Consider the following 17,146-nt stretch of genomic DNA (forward strand, 5'->3'; position numbering starts at 1 on the left):
GTGCACTCAAACAGCACATCTGAGGGAGAGGGAGGGAGGGAGGGCAGTTGGCTCCTTCACAGTCTCACCTTTCAAACACCATTTCCACTTTAGAAAATACCATGGACGTAGTATACAGTGTTTGAGAACACAGGCCAGTGAGATACTCAGTGGGGTAAGGGAGTTGCTGTACAGCCCTGATTGACCTGAGTTCAGCCCCTGGAACACATGCAATGGTGGAAAGAGAGAACAGACCCCAAAGCTGTCCTCTGACTTCCACCCAACACACTAACATACATATGCTCTCTCCTACACTCCTCTCTGTTTGCCCCTCCTTGCTCATCTTCTAGCTGATGATGAGACCGTCCAAATCTGACGGTCTCACTCCTCTGTGTAAGAACCCTTTGATGGACTTCTACCACAGAGTCTCCCCGCCCTACCCTGGCTCTACTCAGTCTTTTCTATACTCTAGTTTCTCTGGCCTTTCCCCCTGGACATACCCCCTTCATATCCTGGGACTTAAGAACAACTTCTCTTCTCTCAACTCCCATTACTGTCCTCTGTATCCCAGAGTAGAACAGAGAACTAGACTCCCTGTGGCGTCTCTTCAGAGTTCCCTGTCTTCCATCTTCAAAGCTCACGTCAAAAGTATAACTCCTAAGTGACTTGGGTCTGTCTTTCAATCAGATCGTAAACTTTTGGGATACATGGAGAAGGTCCTGTGTAATGCTGTCCCGCTATTTCTAGAACACAGCAGATTCTTCATTTTAATTTCCCGGATAAAAATACAGAACTCACTTCATTTTTAACATTTTGGTTGTGAGCTTTTACTGGATGAACCATCTCTCCAGCCCACAGAATGCATTTTCTCAGTGAAAAGTCTGAATTCTAAATACTAACAAACATATTCTAAGAACATCATCACACATAGACTTGACTAACAAAACTGTCAGCAGGCCTTCCTTACCAGGTTAACAGTGACCTATGACCAATATGATTGTAAGGAAGTCCATGCTTCAAAAATTCCTAAGAAGTTTCATTTTTGCATAACTTTTAAAATAGTATTTTAACTACGTAATTTTTGGAAAAGCTATTTCTTTACAGGTAATAGAGGTAAATGCCTTTAGTCAACTGCAATATATTTCTCTTTGCTTTGTTTTTTCAAGGCAGGATCTTTCTGTGTAGCCCTGGGTGTTCTGGAACTTGCACTGTAGATCAGGCTGGCTTGAAACTTACAGAGATCTGTCTGCCTCTGCCTCTGCCTCTGCCTACTGAGTACTGGCATTAAAGATGTTCGCCACCACACCCAGCCTGCAATATATTTAACACTGATAGAATCCAACTAACATTCCATTCATTCATTCAGTTGGGCCAACAAGGAAGATAAAGTAGAACTGCCATCAAACCCTCACTGAGATCAGCAGGGCAGAAAGATGTGAAGTCAGTAGCTTTGCAATTAGGCAGTCTTGCTGTGTAATAGTAGCTGGGCAGGTTCCTAGAAACTCCAATCCAGGCCCTCCTGACAGGACCTTTAGGACACTCTAGCTGCAGTGTAGAAGAATCAAGAGCCTGCACAAGCAGCCTACTTTGTTAAATCCAAAAGCTTCTTCTGCCTTCTTCTGTGGCATTTGTCTTTTTCGCTACAGTTGAGCACATAATTCCATTATGTTTTCTGACTATGCAAGGCAAGAACAAAGACTGCCCGTCAGGGTAACCCCATGGAGGCTGGACAGAGACGGTGCCTCTCTCGCACTTGTCAGGCCCTCTGTTTCTTGTCTCTGACTCATGGTCCCTCCATTCCCCTAGATCCACAAACGATGCTTTCATTTTGCTTCAACTGTGACTCTTGGTTCAAATGATCCTCCTGCCTCAGCCCAAGGAGTAGCTGGGGATACAAGTGTGCACCACCACGACCAGCCTTTTGCATTTTCAAAAAAGCATCCTGTTAGTACAGAAAAAACCTCCAGTGAACCACCTCGGGTGCTCTGCTTACCAGGGGTAGTGGGGTCTTCTAGTCTGGTCACTCTGCTACAGAAACAGGGTGGACAAAGGTTGGGAGCTGTGAGGAAGCTGGCTTTAGTATCTAATTCTTCTCACCAGATGCTAACAGCAAATCTAAGACTGGGCTGCTTTCGGTAACTCATTTAAGAGCTCTACATGCAGGGGGTGGTTCAGTCTGGAATTCCAGCACATGAAACAGGAGCATCCCAGCAAGTCTGAAGCCGGCCTGAGCTACAGAATCAAGGCCAGCCATCATGTTCCTGCGGGTAATGTGCTGCTTCCTAAGCACCACACCTCCACCTCGAAACTCTCCTACAAAGAGCCCACACTTCTGGAAAAGAGAATCGAGGAAGAACTTAAACCACCTCTTTAGGAAAGCCACTGATGCTCAAAACTTGAAGCCAGGAAAGTCCACTCTTAGACCTTACTTACTTTTCAATTTTAACACATTAAAGCCAAACATCCAAAGGGGAGGTGTGTGTGTGTGTGTGTGTCTGTGAGTGATTGTGTACACAGATAAAATTCTCAAAACATATTCTTTAAAAATCATGTGCTACAAACCTATCATTACAAGCAAGGATAAGAAGACACCAAGGAATGAAGAAATGTGTCCGAGGTAACATTTATTTCTGCCACTCCACTGACATTTTACTTTGGTAAAGCAAGGGGACAGTCGTCATATAATTCTGTGTATTTCTCCTGGATCTAAAATATTCTTGAAAACCAAAATAATGTTCTTGGATTTCATGCCAAGATTTTCTTTCCATCTCCTAAATTCCTTAAACATTGGTTTTATGAGGCTGTTAAAAAAATACTGTGTTCAAGAAGCAACCTTACAAAGTAAATATTAAGATCTGTAAAACACAGATCATTAAATATAGTTCATGGCAAAGACATTAAAACTGCCCTTAGATCTTAATTTACAAGCTCACAATACTAGGTTCTTGGAGTTTTTAATCCTCTATAACAGGCTCTGGTAAAAAAAAACAAAACAAAATAAAACCCAAAAAGAAACGAATTTGAGTTGAAAAAAAAAAAAACAACAACACTACCCTAACCTTAACAAGATAGTTTAGCTACATATATGAAGTAAGTTTATCATACGTACTTAAAGCTCTAGAATGATCCGGATTCCTTATTCCCTTTGCTCGTAACCTCTGAAGAAGAACTGTTGAGGACAACTGTTTTACAAGATATACTGCCATGGAATAGGTCTGGAAAAAAAAAGATGTAGAAAACCAATCACATATTTAAGTAAACAGCATATCTATTTAACCCACAGTGACAGGGAAAGAAAACTAACACTTCTTGTAGCACCTACTGTGTGTCAAGCACTGTCCTAGGTATTTCCGAGACTCCTGACTGACAGGCTGCTGAGGTGGTTAGAAACCTAAGTTTGTATGTGTGGCCAAGAAAACTAAGGTAGAAAAGTAAAGAAACTACCCTACCTTGTAGCTAGCACTCTAGTGTCAAGCTGAGGAGGCCAACCCAGTGCTGCTGCTTTACAGCACCATGTGCTTAAAGGTAACAGATTTAAGGCTCCTCCAGGACAGAACACTATTAAGGCTAAATATAAACCAGGGCCGTCAAGATGTTGACTGTATCATAAACTCTATTCAGTAGGTTAACACATACTCTAAACACTAGTAGCTATTAGACATTACCAAGGAGACGCGTTCCCAGTCTACTCGCTCAGTGCCTCACTTGCCTGGGGAGCCACTAGATCTTAAAGACACTTGGCGTGAGCATCAAGCAGGGAGACAGTAAAGAAGGCTGCACAGAGAAGCGCTGGCTTCAAGAGGAGCAGCGCTGGCTTCAAGAGGAGCAGCGTACCCACAGCCTGCCAGGACTCCCTGGGAAGGTGGTGTGAGCAGCAGCTCGCACGCCAGGCTGAGTGAAGGGTGCGTGGCTGGGAGAGAGGAAGAGAAGGAAGGCCGGGACTGTGAAGGGAGCAGAGGGAAAGGCCTGAGGGTCTGTGACACGATGGGATCAAGCAGATCAAGACACTTGAAAAGAAGTGAGAAAACAGTCTTCCTTAGAGCGACCATTCACAATGCACTCCTGACATACACCACAGACTTCATTCCAACTTTGTCTATGGTCTGCAGAGGAGACAGGCACTGCTCTATTTTGAAGGGCTGATGAAACTGAGGCACAGAGTATACACTATGCTTATGACCATGTGACTGCTGGGATGGCTCAGGCTGTAGAAACCAAGAGGAAAAGGGAAGCATGCCGGAAGGCAGTACTGAATGAGCAAGGACCATGAAGTTCCACTAAGTCTTCTACACATCAGAGTTTATTAGAGCATCCTAGCCTAGCCTTATGAACATTTCAATCCATCATCCATCCATCTGTCCATCCTTCCACCCACCCACCCACCCACTCACCCATCCTGCAGTGTTAGGGTCTGAAGCAAGGGCCTCATGCATTTAGAAAGCACCCTGCCACTGAGCTATTTTCCCAGCACTAGTTTTACATATTTAAATACTTATGTTCCCCTTAGTAACAAAAGGGCGCACCCTACAGAACCCCTTGAAAGGCTACATTTCCTGTCAAGTTCAGAAACCTATGTTCATATGGTGTGTTATTTTCTGGGTGGGGGAAAAACTGAGTAGTAAACAGCCAAGTTACTCTCATTAGTACATTCCACAGTATTTTATCGAGGAACAAGTTTACAGTGTCCCTGCAGTTAAAGCACATAACTTACTAATCTAATAAAGAAGTGATAAGAGTCTTTTAGGAAGAAACCCAAACCTTGTTCACCATCACTCCTTGCTTGCCTAAATCCTTCAGGTCAAACAGAAACTGGAGAGAGAGATGCAACACTGTGAGATTCTGGACTGACAGCTTCAACCTTCAAACTTGGAATTACCCCCAGGACTTTCTATTGGTATTTATGATGAGATAAGAACAAAAACAAACAAACAAAAAAAACCTCAAACACAAGTTAAGTGAAAAGGTATGTGTGCTCTGGTTGAAACATGCAACCAGAAAAAACAAAGGCTGCAAGAACACTAGGAATGGAATCCCTCTAGAACCAACATCAGCAGCACAAAGAGCCCCAAGGCAACAGCAGCTCGTCAGTGTTTCTGCCGGCCCTCAAGGTACCGCCTAGGCCCCAACTACCTGCATATCATCTCCAATTGTTAATTTTATCCGTACATTCTCAAAGTTTGTAAAATTGTTTAAGTCTGTAAGATACTTTCTCCATAATCTAAGCAATGTCCTTCTGCCCCCCTTTTCCACAGTGAAAGTCTAATAAATGCTAAATACAATGCCACAGAGTAGAACAAGAAGTTACAATATGCATCTCCTTCAAGAGCTGTGTGGAATCTACTTATTTTCGTTGAAGAGACATATCCTTCCTCCTGTGAGTTAGGCAACCCTTCTACTGTAATTACAGCCTTGTTTTCACTTTGTTCTTTTAGACAGACTCTCACTAAGGTACCCAGGCTAGCCTAGAACTGACTGGGCTGGTTTTACTTTTGAGACTTTCTTGCCTCAACCTCCTAAGGAGCTGGAATCATACCCCTGCCCCACCAGGCCAGGGTCTATACTATGGATCTATTCTGCAGGAACTCCTCAGAGTATCCCCACAAGCTGGATTTAACTAGTAATTTTAAAATAATGTAGTTATAGTAATCTGAGATTACTAAAATAACTTCCTTTCTGTGTTTTGAAGATTTATTTAAATTGTATGTATGAGCGCTCTGTCTGCATTATATCTACACGCCAGAAGAGGGTGTCAGATCCCACTACAGGTGGTTGTGAGCTACCATGCAGTTGCTGGGAATTGAACTCAGGACCTCTGGAAGAGCAGTCAGTGCTCTTTACTGCTGAGCCATCTCTCCAGCCCCAAAGCACTTTTTGTTATGTTTTTTATTGTAGAAATGCAAAGATGGCCTTGCATTTCGATCTCTGGGAGAGCAGGCCTGTGTCACCAGGCCCAGTGTATGGAGTGCTGGGGGGAGAATGAGCTTCATGCATGGCAGGTAAAGAATGTGTGAACTGAATTCCATTCCCAGCTCTCAAAAGTCATTTCTAATAAAGAAACTTCATAAAAGAGAAATCTTATAAACATACCATTAATGTAATTAAGTTCCAGACTAACAGTGGGGCTGGGCACGATGACGCACGCTTTTCATCTCAGGACTCGGGAAGCAGAGGCAGCTGGATCTCAGTTCTGAGTAGCCTGCTCTCCATGAGTTACAGGCCAGCTAAGACTATATAGTGAGATCCAGCCTAAAAACAAAATGACTAAGCAAACAAACTCAAAACTCAAAACCCTCATGGTGGGGCTCAGAGGTTACGAGCCAGAGTTTAGGCAGAATTTTCTTTTTTTTTTTCTTTTTTGTTTTTTTTCGACACAGGGTTTCTCTGTGTAGCCCTGGCTGTCCTCGAACTCAGAAATCCGCCTGCCTCTGCCTCCCAAGTGCTGGGATTAAAGGTGTGCACCACCACCGCCCGGCCAGAATTTTCTTATAAAGGTTTGTAACTAGCGGTGGAGACAGAAGAATCATGGGGACTTGCTGGCTTCTAGGTGAGGTCAGGCTACCTTGCCTCAGAGGCACACCAAGAGTGACAGAAGAGGACGCTGTGATGCCCTCTTTTGGCTTCTGTTTGTGGACATGCTCACATGTGCATGCACTCGTGCACACAGGTCATTCTAACAGTAAGGATTATAACAGTAGTAGTATGCTTTACACAGGAACAATCAAGGATGTGCACTGGCATCTGCTGTGTTTAAAAAGCTCCAGCTAGAAGAAGAAATAAATGAGACACATGTATGTATATATTATCAGTATTATCATTTGTGTAAATGACAATCTACAATAAACACTACCTTCCTGGAAAGACTAAGAAAGCAACAACAACAACAACAACAACACAATATATGAACTTAAGTAGGAAATATCCACAAATCAGTAGCTTCTGAATAAGCCAACAATAAACAACCCTAGAAAATGTAACAGAACAAAAGATACACTGGAAATATCAATAATAAAACCAACACAGGAATTAAGGCTGTAGGACTTACAAAGACAACTATTACACCTATGTAGTTACTGAGGAGCATCAATGGAGAAATACTGTTCCTGGGACTGATAACACTTCACATTACTGTTAAAAATCCTCCCAGCTTCCCTATTCATCTGTGACTCTAAGGAAATCTCACTGAGTCTGAGAAAGACCAAGAGGCAGAGTGAGGAAAGTATGTGGTTAAGAAATTCCACAGTTCATGTGGCAAAATCATGTCAAGAGAAGCTTCTCCGTGTCCCCTGCTAAGACCTTCACCACTCGCCTCCATGTCCTCCTCTCTAAGTTCTCTCTGAGGTTCTCTCAGTTCCTCAAGTCATTTCACTGTCCCACTGAAAAAGTTCTCCTTCCTAGCTACCATGAGCTCCCTCAAGGATGCAATTCACTGCTGACTATCCACCCCCTCCCTCTAGGAGAGTCCTGTCACCACACAGACACACTACAGGCTCTCCCTTTAAGACAAAGAACTGTCAGACTCACAGTCAGTGCCTTCATCTCGTCTGCTCCCCAGGGACAGGCTTGTAATTCACAGCTCTCGAGCTTACCTCCCACCCATCACAACTGAACACTTCCTGCTCACGTCACCTGTGTGCTCTCTGTTCAAACACTTACATGCAAGTTCATTTGTGTGTGCACGTGGAGGCAAGACACTGACAATGGGTGTTTTTCCTAATCACTCTACACTAGCTAAAGCTCCTATGAATGCTTCTGTGATAATTGGCTCTTAAGAGGTGACCACTACATGATTTTGGCAACTATCCCAACTACTTAACCACTCTAAGAAGTGACCTTGCTCTAAATGGAAACATATAAACTTTCTGCTTATAAAGAAAAAAGTGGCTTTCCTTTGACATTTCCTACAAAGCCCTTCATGGTTGAGTTAGGTCTTATTCTCCAGAAAGGTCCCTGAGGCTCTTCTCACTCACTATACTTTGGTCACAGGGAACCCCCTTCAGTTGCTTGGGAAAGACAAGGATCACCCCTGCCTCTGGGCTGCTGTTCTTCCTCTGAATGTTTCTCTATGTTTATCCCAGTTTTTATCTCAGTCACCGCTTCCTCATTGACTCCCATCCCTGACGTCTCCTCTTTCAAGTACCTGACTACACTAAAATCACCAGCCACTTCTCTTATCGATGGACATTTCTTTGTGTGTATGCATGAAGGCCCTAGATCTCAGGCCCTGGGGAAACAAAAATCTGTTCACCCTACAATAGTATTATGCAGTGTATAACACATAGTCAATATAGTTCAACTTATGGATAGAATTAACACTAAAAAGCTACAGTAATTTTTAAGCAAAAATTTAAAAGATTACCCTAGAAAATGAATGACAGACTAAGAAACAATATAAAGAAAGCTCACAAACAAGGGCAGAATATAAAAAATTATATATGTAGCAATAACTACCATTTACTTAGTGGTATAAGAACTGGGCTGACTAACAAGTGAAAAAATATTCTCATACAACATGGGTTCAAGATGCACTAACTAACTATTTACAGACAAACAAGAACCCTTCCTAGTCTAGCAGTGTCCACCTGTTACCATCATCCTAGAAAGCACGGAGGAAAGGCTGAGCATCATGGGAAGGGGAAGACTACAAAGCAAAGAGCTTTAGTTAGCATTTGGTACTATGAAAATTTAAATCTGCATATAAATAATCACATTTATAAAAAGCTCACAAACTGGAGACAAATTTTGTGAGATGTAACAAAGGGTCAATTTTCAACATATTAAGCCTAGTAAGAAAACTAAGAAAAGAACAAAAGAAAAATGAACACGGGTACAAACTTAAAATGTAAATAGTTATATAAATAACAAGTGAGCCTACTCTTCTTAAAAACAAAAAGGGTACTAAATGCTAATATTTACTTAATACTAAAGAATTTTTAAAGATAATAGTGTTTGCGTGTAAATAAACACTATAAATCAGAGAACACGTTTGTATATCTTTGGGGAAAGCCATCTGTCAATGCACACAAAATTTCTCAAAATCCTTCTTGCTCTTTGGCTCAAAAACACTGCTTCTGAGAATTTACTGTAAGGAAATTATCATTCATGTATGCAAAGCTACAGCTGCCAGGACAATATTCAAAACTATACTCAACATCAGAGAACAGGCTATATAGTGGCATATTCTTATCACCATATGATATAGCCATTGGAAATGCTGCAGAAGAATATATAATGACATAGGAAGAAGTTTATGATAAATTACTGAGTGAAAAGCCATGGAGACTACATGATTTGATAGGAACAGCCTAAAGATTCACTGTGGGACAAAACTCCTTTTCAACTAATTTACAGTATAATTCACATTTAAGCTCAGGTAAGCCATGGTGATTAACCCTTCTTTATGACAGGAAAATGGCTACAAACATAAGTTTACTTACTCTCCCAATCTCTGCAGTCCAGGAAACAACAATGGTGTTGGGCACTGTCGTGGACAGCCGGACAAGCGAGGTGATGTTAATCGGCCGGCTAGGCCGCTTCGGCTCCACCCCGTTTTTAGTAGGTGGAAGGTAACCCTAGGGAAAAATAAAATTAGTTTCTGCTATTCCACAAATTGTTCCCATTTCTTAAAAAACAAACCAAAAACAACAACAACAACAACAACAAATTAAAAAACCTACAGAGTACAGGCTAGAAAATACAAATGATATCATTAAAGAGCAGGTAAGCAAACACTTAATTAGTTACCTAATCTCTCCAGACAACTTACCAGCCTTGTGTTAAGCCTGAGAAAAATACTAGTGATAGAAATTCAAAATCTCTTACATTTCAGAATCAGAGTGACTTCATAATGTCTTAATGAGGTATACAAGAACCATGTCTGAGGGGAACAAACACAGATCCCACCCCATCCCACACAAGGCACACCAGCATCCCAAACCTTGCTCTACCACAGAGACACAGATTCACAGGGGCACAGCTGCGACTCTGAAGATATGCATCATCCCTAAAACAAAGTGTAACTTGATGCTACCCATGGGCAACTCAAAATGCCACAATTTTCTGTCCATATAAAAACTGGTAACCTAAGTCAGTGAACCTCACATAGTCACATCTAATGAGATTCAGACACACACAGAAAATGTCTCCTTGTGGTAACAGGGCTTGAGGCTGAACTCAGCGTCTTTTCAATACTAAGCAGGCACTCTATCACTGACCAAGCATCCTTAGTCCCCAAAATGACAATTAAAAACATCTAAGATGAATTATGTAAAAGTCGCACATGAAATGTTAATTCAGAAATTGCTTTTAGAACTTACTGGAAGGCTGCAAGGTTTTGTATTCACTTTTACACAAAGATTGGGTGGGAAGTGATCTTCTTGTGGACAACTGGTTTCTGATAAACAAAACCTAAATGGCAAAGATTGAGTTTAATTTCTTATTAAAAGATAACCTCTAAAATTTTAACTTGATACATAACTTGAAAGATGATCACTTTGAAAACAGAAAAAGAATAAACAATAAAAACAGTATATTTTCACATGAGGAAAAAACATAGGCAAGCAGGCTTTTAGAAATAAAGTTGACCTTTGAACAGAGGTCTGAATTGTATGGGTCTGTGTGTGTGCATGCGCGTGAGTGTTGAAAAACATTAAGAATTTAGATGACGTACACATGCATAAAATGTATGTAGATAATACATTTTAACAAATACAAATTAACACAAACTACGTGTACATCTACTGGTTAAATAGATGTCCATTAACTTATGCACACAGACCAGCCACATCTGGTGTCATTCTCAGTCAAAGAAAAACAAGCACAAAGCTGAGATCTTAAGTGACAACTGCACAAAACTGTGGTCCACACATGCTTGCTGGGGGATTTCACAGATGCTTCCTGTTTCTGTGCAATCAGAACAGACCTTGAGTCTGTGCTGAGGACAGGAAGTAATAAGGAATTAAGAATAACACTGTATTTTTCAGTGTCTGTAAGAGTGAATAGAGAACAAGAACTTCAAACCACGCCCTGTTCTAAAGCAGCAAGTGCAGTGCTGTCAAGTGTCCACTTCCCACTGCCTGACGTCAGGCACCTCTTCAAGCATGCCTTCACAACTATCAAGTCACAGTAGAAATGGTCTCATGTGGTTCTTGTTCATTTTCATCAAATATACCATATATACAACATGTGGTAATTGGTTGTCTAGGTTATCAGTAAATCAGCAATTCGAAGTTAGGTTTGGGGGACAGTCCAAAGTTTTATGTGGCTGGGCTTAGTGGCCATACCTTCAATCCTAGCACCCAGAAAGCCGAAACAGGGGGATCTCTGTGAGTTTCAGGCCAGCCAGGGATATGTAGCAACACCCTCTCTTGATCGAACAACCAAAAAGGTTGCGTATGGATTTACAACAAGAGGTGTGAGTTTGCCTCCTCCTTCCTCCCACCTCAGCTAAGCTGCTGAAGGTCACAGTCAGTTAACTCCATCAGGAATCTGAGTAAGAAGCTGTGCCGACCAGCCTGGACTAGTGCTTATGATGATTTTAGAATTTATTTAACTCCCTCAGATAGTATTAGAAGGTGTTAAAAACTGATTTTTTTTTTTTCTTTCTTTTTTGGTTTTTCGAGACAGGGTTTCTCTGTATAGCCCTGGCTGTCCTGGAACTCACTCTGTAGACCAGGCTGGCCCTGAACTCAGAAATCCGCCTGCCTCTGCCTCCCAAGTGCTGGGATTAAAGGTGTGTGTCACCACTGCCTGGCCTGATTTTTTTTTCAAGTCCTATTTTTTTTTTTTGAAATTATAATGACATCATGTTTCCCCTTTCCTCCTGCCAATCCCTCCTAGGTACCACTCCCTTTTCCTTACTATCTTTTAAATATATGCCCCCACTCTCCATTGTGTGTGTGTTTCCAAATAGATAAATACAACATGCTCAATCCATGGAACATTCCTTGTATGCATATGTCTTTGAGGCTGATCACGTGTGTTGGGTATCTGTGTGTTCTTCCCTAGAGAAGACTATTTTTCTAGTTCTCAATCTTCCTTAGTTGCCTGCAGTTTTTTTTTTTGTCTAGGATTGAGGAGGTCTCATGAAATTTCAAAGGGCTCCATAGTTTAATAAACTTAAAAACCCTGAATGAAAACATTTAAAGCTTCTGTGCCAAAGCTCTCCCCAGAGCTTCACACAGGCTCCTATGACTCTAAGTCCAAGAGGAAGGCATAGCATACAGTAGTTTTGATGTGGCCCCTGTAATAGTTTTCTGGTTCTCAGAATATACTGAAAACATGATTTCAAGGCCCAAATCCCACCTTCAAGATCAAGTCTGTCAAAAAAGCCAAGGAGTTACTTCACTACTGAAGAACAAAAGACGTTGAATAATCCCAGGTTTGTGCTACGTTTGCAGAAAATAAAACACTATTTTAAAAACTCACAAAAACATTTATTTTTTAAATTAAATGAACAATCTTTTAGGAAAACCAAGGCTTACTATAAAAATTGTAACTTCTCATCATACTGACTAACTTTCACTGAGCTGGAGAGCTGGAGAGCTAGTTCAGTGGTTAAGAACACTGGCTCCTGTTGCAACAGGCCCAGGTTCAATCCACAGGGCCCATCACATGCAGCTCACCTGACTGTAACTTTAGTTCCAGGGTTTCTGACACCCTCACACAGACACGAGCAAACAAAACACCAAAATACATAAAAATAATAAATTTCTTAGATGCCCTCAGAAGCACTGGAAGGGCCTAGAAACAAAACTTGACAAATGGTGTCTACAAGCCTGTTGTTGGTATGCTTCTGTACACTTCTGAGAACTTCCGTGTGGTTCTGAATGAGAGCATATTAAATTACAAGTGAAACAGGATGGGGTGGGTGGGAGTCTCTGGTGTTTGTGTGTGAGACTGCAGACTTCTGTGCTGTCCTGAGAGATCCTCCTGTGCTAGGTCAAAGGCCCATGCTACCACAACCACCCAAAAGCTGATACTTCTCAAGTGTCTTTACAGACACTCTCGGCTGCAGCTTCCCAACCAGCCCAGGAGCACCCCTACGGAGAAGACCCAAAGGGTCAACAAGCAGTCTCTCAGGGTGCCTCTCTTCCTAGGTAGCTCACTCAATATCTGCAATACATTTGTTGAGGAGATAATTTTTAAAAATTAATTTTTAAGGAATATCCTATTTTAAAAATTGAATATATATTATAGTCAACACTGTACCTTAATTGGACCTGCACTGTGAAGTCACATTTGGTCCCAGAAATATCCCTAAAATAGAATAAGAATAAAAATTATTTTTAAATATATACATGAGGACATGTAATTCTATTCCTAAATATCAGAAATGTCAACAGTGCCTATGAGTGTGTGCATGTGGGAGAGAGAGGGAAAGAGAGAGAAGGGAAGAGAGGGAGCGAGAGGGAGGAGGGGGGGAGAGAGAAAGAGGGAGGGAGGGAGGGAGGGGGAGGGGGGCGAGCTAGCTAGCCGCTGGAAGTTGAACACGTTTACTAGAGTTGGCTCTGGACTTACAGAAACTGCAGGTCAGACTGCAGGAGGACTTACATGGAGCTGCTGATCTGCTGCACCTGTTGTGGTGTCAAGGCAAATGCAAAACAGGTTTCCCGGAAGCGCTGGCTGTTGTCTGAAGCTGAAGAAAAGAGTTACATTTTAATAACCTTGAAGTTCATCAGTATAGACACAGCCAGAACCACATCACTAATTAACTGGAGTATATCCTAGAGACCAGACAACAAAGGCACTGAGAATTAACAAATTTCTAGAAGTGATATATCAAATACAAAGGTACAGAGAGGCCTAATTCCAGAAATAGCACTTTAGAACTCAAATTCAGAGAACACACTTTTATAACAGCATACCAATACTAATTTCATTTAAAATTTAATTAGATAACTTATGTAAATATACACAGTTTCCGAGCTAAGTAACAAGTGTACCTGCTTTGACTCTGCACAGGTGAAACTCCATTTAGCTTTTAAAGTAAATTAAACTTTCATTGCCTTCTGTTTATACTAGACTTGTTTTGAGAAAGGGTCTTGCCATGGAGCAGAGGTCAACCTCAAACACAGTTCTCCTGTGCCCGGATCCTGAATGCTGTGATTACAGGTGTGCACCACCACACCTCAACACCATGCATGTCTTATATACAATGTCATATATAGTTTTTCATATTCGTGGACAAGTTCACTTCTCAAAGAAGGAGCAAGGTATAAAGGAAACACAAGAATGAAGACCAAAAAGGATGGAGGGGAGGGAGAAGGAAGGCAGCAAGCAGACAAGAAAGCGTGTATCACTGGGATTCCCCAAGTATGCAGACATCAACAAGTACATTCGTTTTCTCAGACATATTCCAACAGACATTCAGACAGACAGACAGACACACACACATACTTGCACACAGTGTCTTGAGTGTCAAGCACTAAATAACTATTTATTGAATAAATGGGTAAATTATGAAATATCAGGCTTGGGAATGTGGCTCCATTGGTAGGCTGCCTGCCTAGTGAACTCCTGTACCACATAACTGGGTGTGGTGGCACACATCAGTAATCTCAGTACTCAAGAGGGAGGAGCTGGAGGCTCAGAGGCGCAAGGTTGTCCTACTGAGCTTAAGGCTATTCTGGGCTACATGAGATCCTGTCTTTCAGGGGAAAAATTAAAACTACACTTCTGCAAGATAATTTTCTACCAAAGAATCACTAAGAGTTGTCACCATATAATTCTTGGCTGTGGGCTAAGACTGCAGAGAAGCTGTTGTCTAATTTCAATCTCTTGCTTAACTGGGTTTGTTCTACTTGCAAGAAACACATAAACCACCCCAATTGCAGCATGCTTCATCAAAAAATCTGCACAAACAGCAATGGAAAAGAGCACAGGTCTAAAATTACATCTAAGTGCAGAAGCAACGTCTTTTAAAGGCTAGATTTGCATCTCTGCTTCATGTGTGGGGAAAGGCTTTTTCTTAAACAATCTATCACCAAGAACAGTTGCTAACCAGAAAAAGTTACTGCAACTCTAAGTTTGGTAACAATCTGGCAATTACCAATAAACAAGGAGAAGCATGCAGGAAGGCAAACACTGCCCTCTGTCAGCAACCTTAGCAGCTAGCTTCTTTCTCAGAGTATCCTGTATGAAGATTTTTTGCCAAGCAGGCCTGGACCAATTTAAATCTTTGGCTCTGCTCTACAACAGTGCTAAAATATTCTCCTCCACACAAAAATTCATATTATTCACTAGGCAAAAATTTAGACTCATTTTCAGATATATATGACTACTGTGAAGTTTCAGATGGGTGTAGATTTAGAATGACAAGATGCTGGCTAAAACATGGCTACTTCTTCTGTCCTATAATGACTTAACATTTGCAGTGCTTGAGATCCTATCCACTGGTGCCATAAAGCACAGGCCTAATCTCATTATTCAGAGCAACCAGTTTTCAACTATCAGAAAACACGGACGGACGCCTCCACTCTCTCCAGCAGCCATTTCTCTTGACTCACCCTAGTCTGTGACACTAAAAAGGCCATCACAACTGAACACACTCTTTTTTTTTTTAAGATTATATATATATATATATATACACACACACACACACACACACACACACACACACACACACACACACACACACAAAATGATCCCTGGGCTTGATGACCGGTCTATATGCAGCTGAACAGGGGAGCTTTAGGCTCAATAAGAAACTCTGTCTCAAAAGACAAGCTGGAGGGCCTCTCTGGCCCCCCCCCCCCGTCCGGGGCCCCCAACTCCAATAATTTCATGAATAATAATATAAGAATATTAAGTAGTTGTGTTTATGTAACAGCCCACAACACTTTAGTCATCTAGTAATTGCCTTGTTATGGTCAGCAAAGGAGTCGCTGCCAATTTAATATGTGGCTCTCAGTAACTACTTAGTAGTTTAATTTATATTTAAATTTTTTCTATGTTTGTTTTGTTAAAATTTTTATTTAGTTAATTGTCTAATCTTATTCTGTGCCTACTTACAAATCTGCATAAAGGTTTCACATGTGAAAATACTGAAATCCTTGGAAATTTGCTACAAATATTTCTTAGAGTCTGAGAGTTTCCTCCCCATTTTGGCTGCATTTTTGGATGGTATAAGAGTTAAATCCGGGCCAGAGAAATAGCTCAGCAGTTGGAAGTGCTTGCTGACCAAGTCCAATGACATCACTGGATTCCCAGGATTTCTGCAAAAGACAGATGTAGATGTGGCGGCCCGAGTCTGTAGTCCCAGCATTCCTGTGGTGACATGGAAGGTGGAGCCACAACAGTCTTCCAGAAGCTGGAAGGCCAGCTAGCCTGGGAACATGCAGAGGCAAACAAGAGAGGTCCTGCCTCAAACAAAGTAGAAGGCAAGGACTCCCATCAGAGACTGTCCACTGACCTTCCTGAGTGATACAACATGTGTGCCTTCACATATGAACATGTATCCACATAGACATACACAAAAATTATTAATCAACAACTGTTGGCTGTTAAATTTTTATGTAGCTTACTCTATTAACTATCTCCTTCATACATCTTATACTAAGACCAGTACACAAATTCTTTTATCTGTTGTCTCTATATAATTATTTTATACATTTATTTTAGTCTACATAGTGAGTTCTAGGATAGTCAGGGCTATGTAGAAAGAACCTGCCTCAAAAAAACAAAATAAAAAAAAATGTACTTTTCACAGGTTTGTGTGCTAATATAAGGATCCTATGTTAGATCCTTACACGCCAGTCACTTTGGTTTGGTTTTGTTGTTGTTGTTTTTAAGCTATTTTCCCACTGGTTGCTTTGGGAGGAAAGACAAACTCAGTGTGCACCCACATTTGGCTCCTCCTCCATCAGTCTCTCCAGTGCTGGAGTTTTAGACAGGACTGCCTGTGCTCAGCGTCCACTCTTCTTCTAACACGGTGTGAGAATGCTCCTTTTAATTCCTGGTGCTTACTCTGCTTAAGCACAGTATCATTTGGTTTCTCCATAGCCATTCTTATTTTCAGAACAAGGCTCAAAGACACAGTCACCGAGGCCGAATTCTCACTATTAGGATATCTGGGGCTGTGCGGTGTGTGTGTGTGTCCATGTGGAGCCCACACAGTCACCAAAGCCGAATTCTCACTATTAGGATATCTGGGGCTGTGCAGTGTGTGTGT

General features: G+C 41.5%; 1 protein-coding gene across 1 annotated transcript in view; it reads right to left on the reverse strand.

The window, feature by feature from the left end:
• Pias1 (protein inhibitor of activated STAT 1) overlaps positions 1-17,146 on the reverse strand; it is an 89,780-nt gene that overhangs the window by 21,522 nt on the left and 51,112 nt on the right. The window contains exons 3-7 of the mRNA XM_028752340.1: positions 13,528-13,612; positions 13,186-13,233; positions 10,293-10,383; positions 9,414-9,548; positions 3,089-3,194 (exon numbers count right to left, since the gene is read on the reverse strand). Coding sequence (XP_028608173.1) covers positions 3,089-3,194; positions 9,414-9,548; positions 10,293-10,383; positions 13,186-13,233; positions 13,528-13,612 — 465 coding nt within the window. The remainder of the gene's footprint in view (positions 1-3,088; positions 3,195-9,413; positions 9,549-10,292; positions 10,384-13,185; positions 13,234-13,527; positions 13,613-17,146) is intronic.

Source organism: Grammomys surdaster, unplaced genomic scaffold (assembly GCF_004785775.1).
Source record: "Grammomys surdaster isolate TR1022 unplaced genomic scaffold, NIH_TR_1.0 125896, whole genome shotgun sequence".
NCBI classification, from domain to species: domain Eukaryota; kingdom Metazoa; phylum Chordata; class Mammalia; order Rodentia; family Muridae; genus Grammomys; species Grammomys surdaster.